The 13387-nt window shown below is 61.1% G+C and overlaps 1 protein-coding gene across 12 annotated transcripts in view; it reads right to left on the bottom strand.

Annotated features, from left to right (window-relative positions):
- Positions 1 to 8252: 8252 nt before the first annotated feature.
- Positions 8253 to 13387, bottom strand: part of Idua (alpha-L-iduronidase) — a 13455-nt gene continuing 8320 nt past the window's right edge. For 2 of the 12 annotated variants that reach the window (XM_048784010.1, XM_048784011.1), the window contains 12 exons: positions 11586 to 11674; positions 11352 to 11459; positions 11069 to 11164; positions 10772 to 10974; positions 10523 to 10702; positions 10200 to 10416; positions 9620 to 9832; positions 9424 to 9545; positions 9222 to 9347; positions 9071 to 9147; positions 8580 to 8680; positions 8253 to 8451 (listed from right to left, as the gene is read on the bottom strand). In XM_048784010.1, coding sequence (XP_048639967.1) covers positions 8345 to 8451; positions 8580 to 8680; positions 9071 to 9147; positions 9222 to 9347; positions 9424 to 9545; positions 9620 to 9832; positions 10200 to 10416; positions 10523 to 10702; positions 10772 to 10974; positions 11069 to 11164; positions 11352 to 11459; positions 11586 to 11674 — 1639 coding nt within the window. In that variant the 3' untranslated portion in view covers positions 8253 to 8344. The other 10 variants (XM_015481853.2, XM_048784005.1, XM_048784012.1 and 7 more) reach the window with 9 other exon arrangements.

Here is a 13387-nt window from a genome sequence, read left to right as displayed (position 1 = left end):
CTTCCGCCCCGCCCCGCCCTGCCGGCGCTGGGCTCTGGCGGCGCGGGGACCCGCTGCCCTCTGGCGGAGAGGCGGGGCGCGGCGGCTCCCGGGAATTCGGCGGCCCCGCCCCGCCACGTCTGAGTCGGCAGCCCGCGCAGGGTCCGACCCAGCCGAGGGCTCCTGAGCCCTGGGCGCCGGAGCCAGGAGCTGCGCGCGCTGCCACCTCCCGCGACGTGTCGTTACTGGGCCCGGAACAGGGAACCTGAGTGGCCTGTGCAAACCCTGCCCCTTTAAAAGTGAAACCTACTCCCTGGCCTGGCGCCGGGTCGCGATCCGACCCCATTGCTTTACTGAGTGGCTTGCGTGAGTTTCTGGCTCCCACCTGTCTGCGCAGGTAAGCCCCATAAATCTTAATTCGCTCCTCATGTGACCCTCATTCTACAGGGACGTGCTGGGCCCTGGCTCTGCGCCAGGCAAGTGGAGGGCCAAACCCCTGAGGGGGTGGCCTCTTAGCAGTTGTAGGGGCTGGTGAGAAAAGCGCAGAGGGCCAAAGAGCTTGGAGAGAATGAGAAGCGTCAGGGATCAGATCATACCACTGTCCTCTGGAAAAAATGTGAAAGCTGCTCCAGACATGGGTCTTTGGCAGCAAAGGACAGTGGCCCAGGAGAGAAGGGAAATCAAGACTGCCTGCCCCTACCCTGCTCAACGAGCAGAGCCCAGATGGGTGGCAGGCGGAGAGCAAAAGGCCAACCCCCAGGGCCACTCAGGGGAGGGAGGCTCCTGAGGACAGCAGGAGCAGGAAGAAACACCTAGGCTGGGAGAGAAGCCCTTCAGGAGGAGGGAGGGCTGTGGTGCCAGAGGGCACCTGGGGACTCCAGACTCAAGAGTAGGGAGAAGGTCTTGCCTCACAGCAGGGAGAATCACCCTGGACCACAGAGTTTGTGCCTCCAAAGGAGGCTCGAACACAAGCTGGGAAGGGTCACACAGTTGCATGTAACTCAGTCCAACCCCAGAAACACACACAGGATCCAGGAATCCAGAAAATATCCAGTACATGCTAAGTGCCCCGTAAAGACAATCAGACGTGGAGATAAGCAGGAAATCAACCCATATTAGGGGGAGCTCAAGCCAAATTGACCAGAGTTGACAGGCAGAGGATACACCAGGTGAGCACATCACATGCATCCTGAGACTGCTTTCTGTTTGTAATGCTGCAGGAGAGACTCGAGGGGATGCAGAGACAGACAAGAGCGTGAAGCTTCAAAGTGAATTTCCACAAGTGGAAACGAAGTGCCTCTGATAAATAAGACAGATGGGACTGACGGCAGGCTGTGAAAGCCAGGCTCGCCACACCTGCCTGCGACAGAGCCCGTCCAGTGAGGCAGAAGCAGCTGGGGAGAGCGGGCATCGCCAGCTGCGGAACTCCCAGCACAGGCAGAACCAGGTCCCCACAGGAGAAGGTAGAGAGGTGGGGAAAGAAGAAATCCTCTGAAAAAAATGGCCAGAATTTTCCCAAAGGTGATGATTGAAAAACAAACCGACAACCAAGAAAGGCTGACCAGACCTGAGTGCAGAAGAAGTCAAGTAACATCAGTATCAGGATGCGGAGAACCAGCCCAGCGGAGATCGCAAAAGCAGCTCTGAGGAGAGGTGCCTTTCGTGCAGACTGGCAAAAGACGCTCCTGCAAATAACCCGGGCAAGGAGACAGCACCCAGAAAAGAAACCTGCCAAGCCAGCGTGCCGGGCCAGCAAAGATGCCTTTTAAAAACAAAGGTGAAGCCAGGACTTTTTCAGACATCTGAAGCTGAAAGAATCCATCCCCAGCAGATCTGCAGCAAGGAAGGCTAAAGACGTCCTTCAGGAGAAGAAGGTAATGCCAGATGGCACCTGAATCTGCACGACTTGAGGAGGCCTGGAAACAGAGACTACACCAGTCCTGGAGAGCATGGCCTGATTGAGTCTCTGTAGAGACAGCTGTTTAACGCAAAAGTAACACGGGCATTGAGGGGCTTAAGCCACATGAAAACCTCCAACATAGACTAAAAGCAGAAAGAGGCTGGGAAGAGATAGAGAAGAAGTGCCTGTGAGGCTAGGAACACCACGACCCTCGACCACCGCACATGGGTATGCTGCAGGAGGCCAGGCGTGGGGGTGCAGGCCTGTGGTCCAGCTGCTCGGCAGGCTGAGGCAGGAGGGTGGGTTATCCAGGAATTGAGGCCAGCCACACAGTGAGACCCTATCTCAAAAACAAAAGCTGTCTTATACCCTAAAGCATTAAAATAACAAAGAATCTCAGCTAATGGGGCAAGAAAGGAAACAAAGTAATTAAAACATTAATCCAAAAGAAGGCAGGAAAAGAGGGAGAAAGAACAATGAATAATCAGGATGAAAGACAGCGAGATGAGAAAACTGGGAGGCGCACATACATTCAGGGTGAATGTGAATATTCTAAACATTCAAGTTAACAGGTGGAGGCTGTCAGATTGGGTACAAAAGCAAGACACAGACAGATGCTGCCTAGAAAAAACACACTACAATACAAAATAGGTAAGATGAAAGCGGGTGGACAGATATACCATGTTAACACCAGGCAGAAGAAATCGAGGGCAGCCAGAGCAGAGAGCATTTCCAGAGACGGTAGGCAAACACCACAGAAGAGAAACTGGTAGGACTGAGCAGAGTACTGGACAGTACCCTTGCAGTACCTGATCAGCAGGTGGACAGGATGGGGACATAGAAGAAACAAGCAACAGCTCAGCTCCTTGGCCACCACCATTTTCTGGGCACAGCCTCAGTATATTTAAAATGATTTGAGTCATTCCAAGCGTGTTCTGTGGCCCCAGTGAAATTCTGTTAGAAATCAGCACAGAAGGGCCGGGTGTGGCTCATGGCAGAGTGCTGGCTCAGCACACCTGAGGCCCCGGTCCCTTGCTGAAAAACCAAATCAAACCAAAGTGGAAGGAAAGGATAACATACCAAAAACTGAGGGCAGTGCTCCATGTAGTGAGTGGATGCTCACAGCACTCAGTGTGGAGTGTAAAAAAGACAGGCTCCAAACCAGTGGCTTAGCTCCATCCCAAGACAAGAGGACCGTGGGAGCAAATGGCACACCCACCGAGCAGGAGCCGGGAGCCCATAAAGTTGTGGTCAAGGTCAACAAAGCAGAGAGCAGAGAAGCTTTGGAGAAATCAGTGATAGCAAAACTGACTCTTTGGAAACATGATAAAACTGACAGATCTCTTACAATCAAGAGCAGCCAAAGCAGAGAGAATTTCCAGAGAGGGGCAGGCAATGACCCTGATTTGTAAATGCCAAGGCCAACTGTGCAGAGAACGCCATGGAATCAAACCTGGAATGAAAAGGAACAAGACGGATTCACACTGGAACCCAAGAGGCAGCATTCCCAGAGTCTGGACACACAGAAGGGTGATACAGATNAAAGGAAGCCAATAGAACTCATGAGCTCTCGCAAGTCACGGCGCTAGACCCTCACACGGCACCCCTCAGGGACAGCAGCAAGCGACTCCCAGGCGTAGCTGGGGAGCACAGGAGTCTGCATGTTCAGTGGAGTGACCCAACCCTTTCACCCGGCATTCACCACCCAGAATCTAAGGTGCAGGGCCACACGATGGGCACCCACGTCCAGGGCCACTACCCATGTCGTGCCCTAGCCAGAGACAACCCAAGGTGTCAGCAGGAGAAGGCAGACACGTGGCTCCCACCCACGGCACTCTCGCCGACTGGGGGGTGGGTCTGCGGAACTCAGACCACAGCGAGGACCGTGTGGCTGCATGGCAGCCAATTCACAGGAGAAGGCTGCTAACTCCTGGGTTCTAATGCTCCTCCTGCCTCAGCCTCCTGAGGAGTGGGGACCACAGTGTGGCCGCTGCACCCAGACACTAAAGGTGCATTGATCTCTGGTGACAGAAAGGGGCCAGAGGTTGTGGAAATGGGGAGGGGTGAAAGGGTGAGGCAGGAGGATGGAATGGCCTAAGACAACTTTGGGGTGATGGGAAAGTCATCTGGATCAAGGCGGGACCCATGAGGGTGCCTCTGAGCCCCGAGCCAGTGTGCCAAGCAGCCCCCGTCAGAGGCCTAGCGCTTCAGAGCCCTGTCCCAGAGCCCCGTTGTGGCTGAGAGTCTGTGTCCCCCAGCTTCTGTGCCGAGCCCTAGCCCCCGTGGGATGAGAAGAGGAAGAGACATGAAGAGGGACGGGGCACCATCCACAGGCCGCGAGGTGGGCCTTGCAGGGCCCAATATTGCTTCCTCAGCCGGCTGTCCAGCCTCCACAGCTGGGGGTGGTTGACGCCCGTCTCTGAAGCCACGAGTCTCTGCTGCTCTGTGTTGGCAGCCTGGCTGCCCAGGACAGGACTCTCTGGTCAGTCTTACCCACAGGGCTGTGTGTGGGACACCAGACCTGCCTCACGACTGGTCAGGGTGTGTTCTAGGCTACTGGACAGGACAGCAGGTTGAACAGACCCTACCAGCTCTGAGCTCAGCCCCGAGCCCCAGAAGACATGTACCCTGGCCTGAGCTGAATCTCTGCCTGACACCAGAGAGGACACTGGCTTGGGGGCTGACGGGTGGTACATCTTTCAGGTCTCCCACATGGAGACTCCTGGCCTGCCCAGGCCTATTCCCACCATGGCCATTGGCAAGGGTGCTGCCTAGAGTGTTTCTGTTGTCTGGGGAATGCACACCCCCATTCAGCAGCCCAGGTGGTCAAGGCCCATCCACAAGCCTCTGTGACCCCACAGGCCCTGCTCCTGGGGCCTTGGTGTTCAGCTTTAGGATAGTGAACCCTCCAGGCTACGTACTACGTGCCACAAAGGAATGGGCAGCCAGAGGCCCCCAGGCACAGGTCCAGTGCTGCCCACCACTCCTGCTGTTGCCTTCCCCACCTGGGCTGCTGCAGGGGGGTGTGCACTGCCCACCTGGGCCCTGTGGGGTCTCTGGGAATATCCTACAGGTGTCCACCAGGTGGGACGCCCCAACAGAAGGTGCAAGGAAGCTCCAACCTGGGGCTGGGCTGCCTGGGGTCACCCTGAGAGGGCAGCGCAGGCCTGGTCCTGGTGGCCCTGGCTGAGGGCCAAGGAAAAGGACGATATGCAGACCTGGGGCTGCACCCAGGCCTCCGCAGCCCTGGCAGGGTGTTCCCTCTAGGGCAGCCCTGCAGGACTGCCATGCCAGAGTGAGACCCCACCCACAGTCCCAGCCAGTCCTGGTGAGCCATGCAGGGAGGTGGGCACACCCATGCCCAGGCTGCTCCAGGCCAGCTTAACTCCTCCCTGGCCCTCTCCGCCTAGCTGGGCCTGGAATCACGAGCAACCCAGGACCTATGAAGGGGGCTCTCAGGCCAGGTGGCTCTGGGTGTGAGGCCAGGGCCACCCTGCAGGGGACCAGCCTCAGTTATCAGTGGTGCTGGAGGAAGTGCAGGTAGAGGGATGGTTGCCCTGGCAACGGGAGGACTCCCCAAGAAAGAAGAAGTGGAGTGGGAAGGGGCAGCTGAAGACTGGGGCTCCAGGGCCATCTGCGCTGCCAGGTGGACACCCAGCTTAAGGCTGGACCTGCTCACCTTCAGGGAAAGGGGGGCAGCCCCAGGAGAGAGCTTGTCTGTCCCCAGGCAGCCACCTGAGGAGGGTGCCATCCCTCCTCTGCCCCCAGTAAGGCCAGGAGAGAGGGTTACAGAAAGGGAGTAGGTGCCAGGCCTTGGGGCTCTCAGGAGCCTTGGGGCTCTCAGGAGCCTTGTGGCTCTGCAGGTGGAGGGCCACCGCCTCGCCACCTGAGCAGTGCGGGCCTCCGGCCTGTGCTGACCTGAGCACCTGGAACAGCAAGGGGCAGGAGGCCAGAGTCCTGCTCCTCAGGGCCGCTGTCATGCCCCAGGACCAGCAGCACCAGAGCCTGACAGAGGGCCGAGTCCTCCTGACTTGAACAGGACACCAGCACTTCCAGAGTGATATGCCTTCAGGGCCCTGTGGCTTGGAGACCACAGGAGACATGAGAGGTCCCTAGAATGACTGATGGCAGCTGGTAATGCTGGGACCCTGATGCCCCCATGGCTCCGAGGCCTCCCACCTGAGCAGACCCCTGTACCTGGAGCCGGGTGGAGGGGCGGGTCCCCGAAGAGGACCTGGAAGTAGTCTCTGGCTTAAGCCACGGTATAGTAGTGACTGCCTGGAAGACAGGGCTCTGAACCACTCCTGTCCCCTCCCAGAGACCATGTGACTCAGGGCTCAGAGTGGGGCAGGGCATCTGCAGCAGCCCTGTGGGCCTGTGTGGAGGCTGTGGGCTTGTGGACACTCTGGCCGGGCCTGCGCTCGTTCAGGAGGCAGAGTGGGGCTTCCAGTGGGCCCCAACTGGCCGGGCGGTGGTTGAAGACTGGAGGATCGCAGCACCTAAGGACCTGGCCCTGGCCTGCAGCTGTCACAGGCAGATGCTCCTCTGTCCTTGCCTAGCAGGAGCCTCTGTGCCACTCTCCTGCCACAGTGCACCCAACCGGGTCAGGGCAATGCTGGCTGGACCTGGGGCAGGAGACTGCACACACCCTCCCTGCCTCAGGAACGTGTGCGTCCCACAGCGTGGGAGCTCAGGGGAGTCCAGGATAGCCTACTTAGACGTCCCTGTGCCTCGCTCCACCTCTCAGAGGCAAGGCCTGGGGGGCTCTGGTTCTGGGTGCCCCTGTGTACCTAGTTTCACATCCCACCCTCACCACCTCCTGGACAACAGGTAATGCTGGCAGGAAAAGGCTCCACGGCCTAGCCTGCGACACTGCTGGACAGGTGGCCCTCAGGCCAACACAGCCAGCAGACAGAACTGCCAGCAATCCAGACCCTACCTCCTAGTGCAGGCTACTTCCTCCTGCCCCATGAAGTCCCCCTGGAAAGCAGCTCTGGATTCACCACTGAGCCCTGGTGAAGCCCCAACACCAGTCTCCACTTGGCCCAAAGGGCAGCACAAGCCAAGGGCACGCATGTGCACTGTGATGTGCCACACGTGGGCAGGTGGAGCCTGATGGACACTCTAAACCCCGCCTCTCCCACAAGAAGCCTGGGCTTCACATGCCCTACCACTGCTGCGGGAGGGAAGGCACACGTGCAGAAGTGGCTTACAGCGCTGTGTCCAGCAGGCCACCCAGAAGGGGACAGAGGCTGTGTCCTAGCCCACTGGGCCTGGCCCTGGGAAAGGGCACACCCCACCCAAGTTTGGCTCTCCAACAGCAGCATCCAAAAGGCTGACTGTTGGCCAGACCCAGAGAGGAAGGAGGCTGGGGACTGGCAGGCCTGGGGAGACAGTGCGTGGGCTGCCAGGACGGGCAAGGGCCTGTGCCCTCAGAAATGCCCACATTTGTCCCAGGGCATCCACTCCGCTGTGACCCTCACAAACATAGTGTCAGATACTAGGCTTCTGCCTAGATGCAGTGGCCATGGTAACAGGGACAGCATGGACACCCCTGGCTCTTGGCATAGCTTGAAGCCTGAGCCCCAAAAGCCAGGGCCAAAGGCGACATGTCAAGAAGGCTGGAGGGTGGGGACACAGCGACCCCAGGCATGGCTGGCCCGGGGACCTGGCTGGGGAAGGAGCACTGCTGAGCCCTCCGTCAGCCTGGACGCGAGCTCTGCACTTAGCTGCAGCACAACCCCGGAAGACATGGTGGCTCCCACGCCTCTGTCCTCCACTGAAGACAGCTCTCTTAGCCAAAGACAGCCATAGTGGGCACTGGGGACGGGCGGGGCCACGGCCCTCGGTGCAGCTCGCTGCTCCTGGACAGTGGCCTTTCTTTGCAGCCTTCTGTCTGGACCTGCTGGTGCCCCTCTGCTCGGCAGCTGCCCCCACCTGCATCTCTGCAAAGTGAGTGTCCGCACTCGTTTCTTCCTGGGCCCAGAGGACCTGGGGAGGTGGAGACAGCAGTCTTTCCTGCTGCTGACCACAGTCTGGCATGGGCAGGGATGCCCTGTCCCACCCTCCACCATGCTGCCCTGCAGATGCTCCTCCTTGGAGTAGCCTCAGTGCCCCATTCTGCAGAATGAGGAGGAATGCTGGGAGCAGGAGTGGGGGCTCCTTGCCAGGGGGACACCAGGGACCCCTGGTGGGCAGGACAGGCATCTCCACCTGGTAGCCCTCACCAGCAGCTCCACCTGGCGGGGTGGGTCCTTGTTGGGAGGAGGCAGGCAAAGGCCAGGCTCCACCTGCTCTCCACCAGCCCTGTCCTCTTTCCCTGGTGCCAGTCCCCACTTGACCCAGTGTCCGTCCAGAAGCTGACCCAACACTGTGAGGTAGAAAGGCTCTTTAAACTGTGAGGTGGGAGACAAAAGGAGCTGGCACCCTATGACCAGCCAGCAGTTCACCAGGCTCATGGGTCCCTCATGAGGCAGGGACCTCCAGGTATGGTACGGGGTCGGAGAAGGGGCCCGGCCGGGCCCAGTAGTCCAGTGCTCGCACGCGGTAGGAGCCAGAAACAACAGCCGTCTCTGCAGACACAAAGGTACATGTGTTATTGAGCATGTGTCCACCCGAACCCACCCAGACTCCCCAAAACCCCCTGCCCCACCGCACCCAGTGGTGTGCTGAAACCCAGGGCAGTGGGCGTTAGGTGTACCTGGGCTGAACACAAAGAGGTTAAAAGTGGATGGCCTCCTGCTGACTGGGGTGTACACCTCACCATCCAGGGAGAACTGGATCTCATAAGTCCACAGGCACCTGGGGAGGTTGGGGTCAGGGTGGCCCCTGAGGTCTGAGTGGGCAGGGTAGGGTGTGTCCACAGCCCTCCAGCCCCTTACTGGCATCTCCCCAGTCCAGCAGCCCTGGGCATTCTTCCTACAGGGACAGGCCACAGTAGCTGAGGGGAGAGGACAACGGCCCAGCTATGGCTCTCAGTGTCCCCTGCAGGGGCCCAGCCAGCTCTCCAAGACAGGTGAGCGGTCCAGGGTGGCTGTGTGCAGGGGAGCGCATATGCGATGGGGCCGTTGAAGGGCAGAGGACAGGCCTTTGGGTCTGCCTTGCGGAGGGCATTGGGAGCTCTGCAGGGGGAAGACCAGGTGGGCCTCTGCAGGGCAACCCTGAGGAGGGGCAGTGGCCCCAGTCACGCACTTGGAGCCCACGCGCTCATCCGACCAGACCAGAGCCAGCTGCCCTCGGGTCAAGGGCAGGACACGGAGGCGGGTGACCTGCGGGGAGAGAGGGGCTATGGCAGGGTGTGGAGGGAGTGGGCAGCTGCTGGCGGGGCAGGGGTGTCACTTGCCTGGCCAGGAGGCTTCTCGGGGCGCGCACACACGTGCACCAGAAGGAGCGAAGGCAGCGCAAGCTCAGGATGCAGCGTCAGGCTGCTGCCGACCGGGAAGGGGCGCGGCTCTGCAACCACAGGGTCCTGGGGACAACAGAGGGGCCCAGGTGAGAGAAGCCCCCCTGACCACAGGTCTCGGCGACACCCAGGGCCCACAAACCTCAGCTAAGCGCATGCGGCGGAACTGCTCCGCGGAGGGGAAGACGGGCCGGCCCATGCGCTGCCACTCGCTGTGGGGGCTGCAGAGATGGTTGTCCACGTGGTATGTGACGTAGAGGAGCCCTGTGGGGTGGGATGCTGGGGCTCATCTCACCTGCCCCGCCCCCTCCAGCCTGCCCTCCCTGGGCACCGCTCACCTGGGCGGGGAGGAACCCCGTACAAGCGCAGTGTCACGCGGATGCTGCAGTTGGGGTGGGCGCGGGTGTCATCGCTTGCATAGACCAGCATGGTGGCACGCCAGGCGTCAGTGGGGCCCTCAGGGTGGTGGGCACTGGCCAGGACGCCCACTGTGTGGTTGCTGTCCAGCACCACCCTGTGTCGGGACACCTCTGCCCAGAGCTGCTCTCCATCTACAGGGCCCACGGTGGGGGTGTGGGGCTGTCACCATGTGGGGTAGCTGCCCCTCCACCTGCCTTCCCACCACGTGCTCCTCCTCTTGCTGTCCTCACACCTCTCGGCCATAGAACCAGAGGGGATGGGGGCAGAAATCTAGGAGGACTAAGCCCCAAGACATAGGCACAGCAGGAAGTGTGCTTCCCGTGCCTCAGGGCCTTTGTACAGGACACTCCTGGCCCTGGAAGATACCCTAACTAGGTAAAGCCTGGGTCAGGGGCTCAGGGCCTTCTCTGGCCTTACCCATCTCAGAGGGAACATGCCAGGGGGCAGGCCTGTTTCCAGTCTGAGCGAACACACACAGGAGCCACAAGGAGAGCTTACCCAGCAGGGCCAGCAGCCCCATGGCTGTGAGAACTGGCTTGCGCAGCAGCTGCACGTGGGGGGGGCGGGTGTTGTTCACCTGGAAGCGGGCAGTCAGCGTGCGCTGGGAGAAGGGGTGCGGGTGGTAGCTCAGGAAGGCGTTGTCATTGCTCAGGAGAGCATAGTGGACTGGGGAGCTGGCGTTGGCCACCAGCAGGTTCTGGTGCTGGGCGATGACCTGCGGGGGCCCAGGACAGCAGGGTCGTGGAGGGCCACCTGCTCACCCCACCCTGGAAGCTCAGCTGGCTGGCCTGGTGGACTCAGCAGCTACAGGGTGGGCCCACCTTCACCACCATGGCTGCGTAGGTCACGTCGGCCCTCCACGGCTGTGGCTGTGACCAGCCCACCAGCGGGTCTGCCTCGTCGTTGTAGATGGGGGTGTCCTTGAACGTGGGGAAGAGCTGCTGGATCTGCTGCACGGTGGCCACCTCCTGCTCCAGGATGCCAATGGAGCTGCCGTTGCCCTACGGCAGCACCGGCCTCAGCACCGCAGCCGGCGAGCCTGGCTGAGCGGGGCTGGGCACAGCACACACCTTCTTGTGCAGGGAGATGTAGTCCAGACGCACGCCCACCTCGCCAGTGAAGAAGTTGGTGCCGTTGGCACAGTGCCCCAGGAGGCTCCAGCAGAGCGGGGACCGCGGGGGCGGGTGGAAGGAGTCGCCGGGGCCACCCAGCCGTAGGGCAGGGCTGGCAGCCCTCAGACCCTCAGAGCAGGCATCATAGTAGTTCAGGAAGCCTGCAGCCCGTGGGTCCAGGGGTCAGGAGGGTCTGTGGGCACAGGGCCCCCCTCAAGCCCGCCCCACATGGTAGGACCGCAGCAAGCCACACACCTTGAGTGGTCATGGACACGTTGTCAAAATCCTTGTGGTCTGGCTCATTCCATGTCTCGAAGTTCCACTTAGAAACCTGCGCTAGTCCGTACCTACCTGCAGAGTGTCCACCTCCATCCAGAGAGCGTGAGTGCCACCCGCCTCCCAGGGGTCCCCAGGACTGGAGATCTGGAGCGACTGAAGGTGAGCCCCCACCCCAGGAAGCCCAGGAGCCGTGACAGGAGGGGGCCTGGGTGAAGGGGAAGGAGAGCCTCAGGGCCCCAGGGCATGCCCTCCCACACACCTATGTATCTCCTGGCCAGGAGAGAGACCAGGTCCCTCCACTGCACCAGCTGCAGCTTGTCCTCAAAGTCACTGAAGCGTCCTGAAGGGCTTCCCATCAGCTCAAAGCCTGAGACACAGCAGGCAGCTGCCCCACTGCCTGCACAGTTCCAGCAGCCCACCCAGGCCCAAGGCAGCCCAGGCCACCACTGCCGGGAGGACCCAGGGTGTCTGCAGGGGGCTTGTCCCTGCTCACCGGGGAGCAGCTGGTTCTCTTGGAGGAGGTCCAGATACCCGTCCAGGTGGGTGAAGTTGTAGCTCAGGCCCTGTCCGGCCGACCCCTTGCTGAAGGAGAGGAGGTGCTGGGGACAGCCATGCATTGGCAGCCCTGGGCTGGAACCACTGCCGCTCCCAGGCAGGGAGGGAACGATAAGGTGCCAGGCTGAACGTGGCTCCAGGGTGCCCCTGCCCGTCCCTCTGGAACACCAACACTGTGGAAGCCTGTCAGTCACCCACAGCCTGGTACCAACCAGTGTCCTCATGTGTCCAGGCCTTTCAGAAATGGGAGCCTGGGGTGGAGGGGCAGGAAGCCGGGCAGGAGCCAGAGACTGGCTAGAGGGCTGCAGGGGCTCCCAGCAAGAGGAGGGGTGCCCAGCTGGGCAGTGGCTTGGAAGGCCATGGGGAGGGGCTAGAGCAGATGGGCTTCCAGGGAGTGGGTGGGGTGAGGTTTCTAACAGCAGCTTGGAGGAGCAGGGTGAGCCTACAGGAAACTGGTCTGGGTTTGGTGGTGGAAAACTGGCCGCCTGGGGGGGGGCTAGGTAAGGGTGCTGGTGCTCAGGGGTCTGGGGCCAGCTGAGGGCTGCTCAGTAAAGAGTTAGGAGAGCCAGCCAAGGTCTGCCACTGCCCAACCCAGGCACTAGTCCTCCCACTGGGAGTCCACTGCAGCCCTCTAGCCAAGGTCCAAGGGTTAGGGTTAGGGTCCAGGTCCAAGGACATGTGCCCCCAGAGGGCCTGCAAGACAGCTCTGATTTGTCTGGGATGGGATGGCAGGCAGGTGAGGTCACCATGGTAGACAGTGCAGTCTGGCTTGACCACAGACAGATGAGTCACAGCTTAGTGATGACCCCTGCCCAGCAGGAGGGAACAGCACCTCTTCTTCAGGTTCCACATATCCTTCCCCCTCCCGCACACCCTGGAGCAGAGCCTGGGCCCAGTCCTTGTCCACAGGCCCAGCTCCTGGGGCTCCCTCTGCTGGATCTGCTGACACCCCGAAGGCTGCGCCCACTCCCCCTCAGCGCTCTCAGACAAGGGTCACAGTCAGTAGCAAATAAATGAAACGTTACAAGCACTTGGATAAAGATTAATGCGCGGTCGCTAACAGCGACCGGTTCCAAAGTCCTGGAGGTCATGAGGGGACACAGTCACAGGCTCGCTCCCGTTTTCTCTGCAGATCTCCGCGGCCATAACCCCACCTAGCGCCCACTCCAGGGTCGGGCCGGAGGATCTAATGGCCCTAGCAGCCAGGGATGCAGGATGCCAAGATGGCCCCAGCGGCTGCCCCAGACCCAACCCCAGGGACCTGTCCTGTGGCCCCACTTTAGGTGGGTCAGTCTCCCTCTGCCTCAGCCCCCACTGTGACAGGATTCCAGAGGCCTAGACTCGGGAAGGGACTAGGCCGGCGAATGGTGAGGTCCACCCGGGATCCGAAAAGCACACAGGGCCATAGCCAGCTGGGGCCAGGAAGCGAGAGGCCCCTCTACAGCGCCAGGCCCCGCGGGACCGCGCCGAGCCTCACAAGGGCCCATTCACCGCGCTGGTGCCCGTTGGGCCCCAGGCCCCCGCCCCCGGCCCGAGCGCGTGCGCGTGCGCCGCTAGAACGCAGCCGCTGCGGCGCGGTGAGTGCACGCGGCTGGGGTGACGGCGGGCGGGCCCGGGTGGGCTAGGCGGGTGCGCGAGGTGACGCGGCCGGGGAAGCGTGCACGGGGGCGCGCATGCACTGGGGCGTCCGCACGGTGGAGGGGGTGGGCGCCGGCGAGGGGGTGCAGTACAGCGGGGGTC

Source organism: Marmota marmota, unplaced genomic scaffold (assembly GCF_001458135.2).
Source record: "Marmota marmota marmota unplaced genomic scaffold, marMar, whole genome shotgun sequence".
Taxonomy (NCBI): Eukaryota; Metazoa; Chordata; class Mammalia; order Rodentia; family Sciuridae; genus Marmota; species Marmota marmota.
Note: the sequence above shows the minus strand (reverse complement) of the source record. Positions and strands in the feature narration are given on the sequence as shown.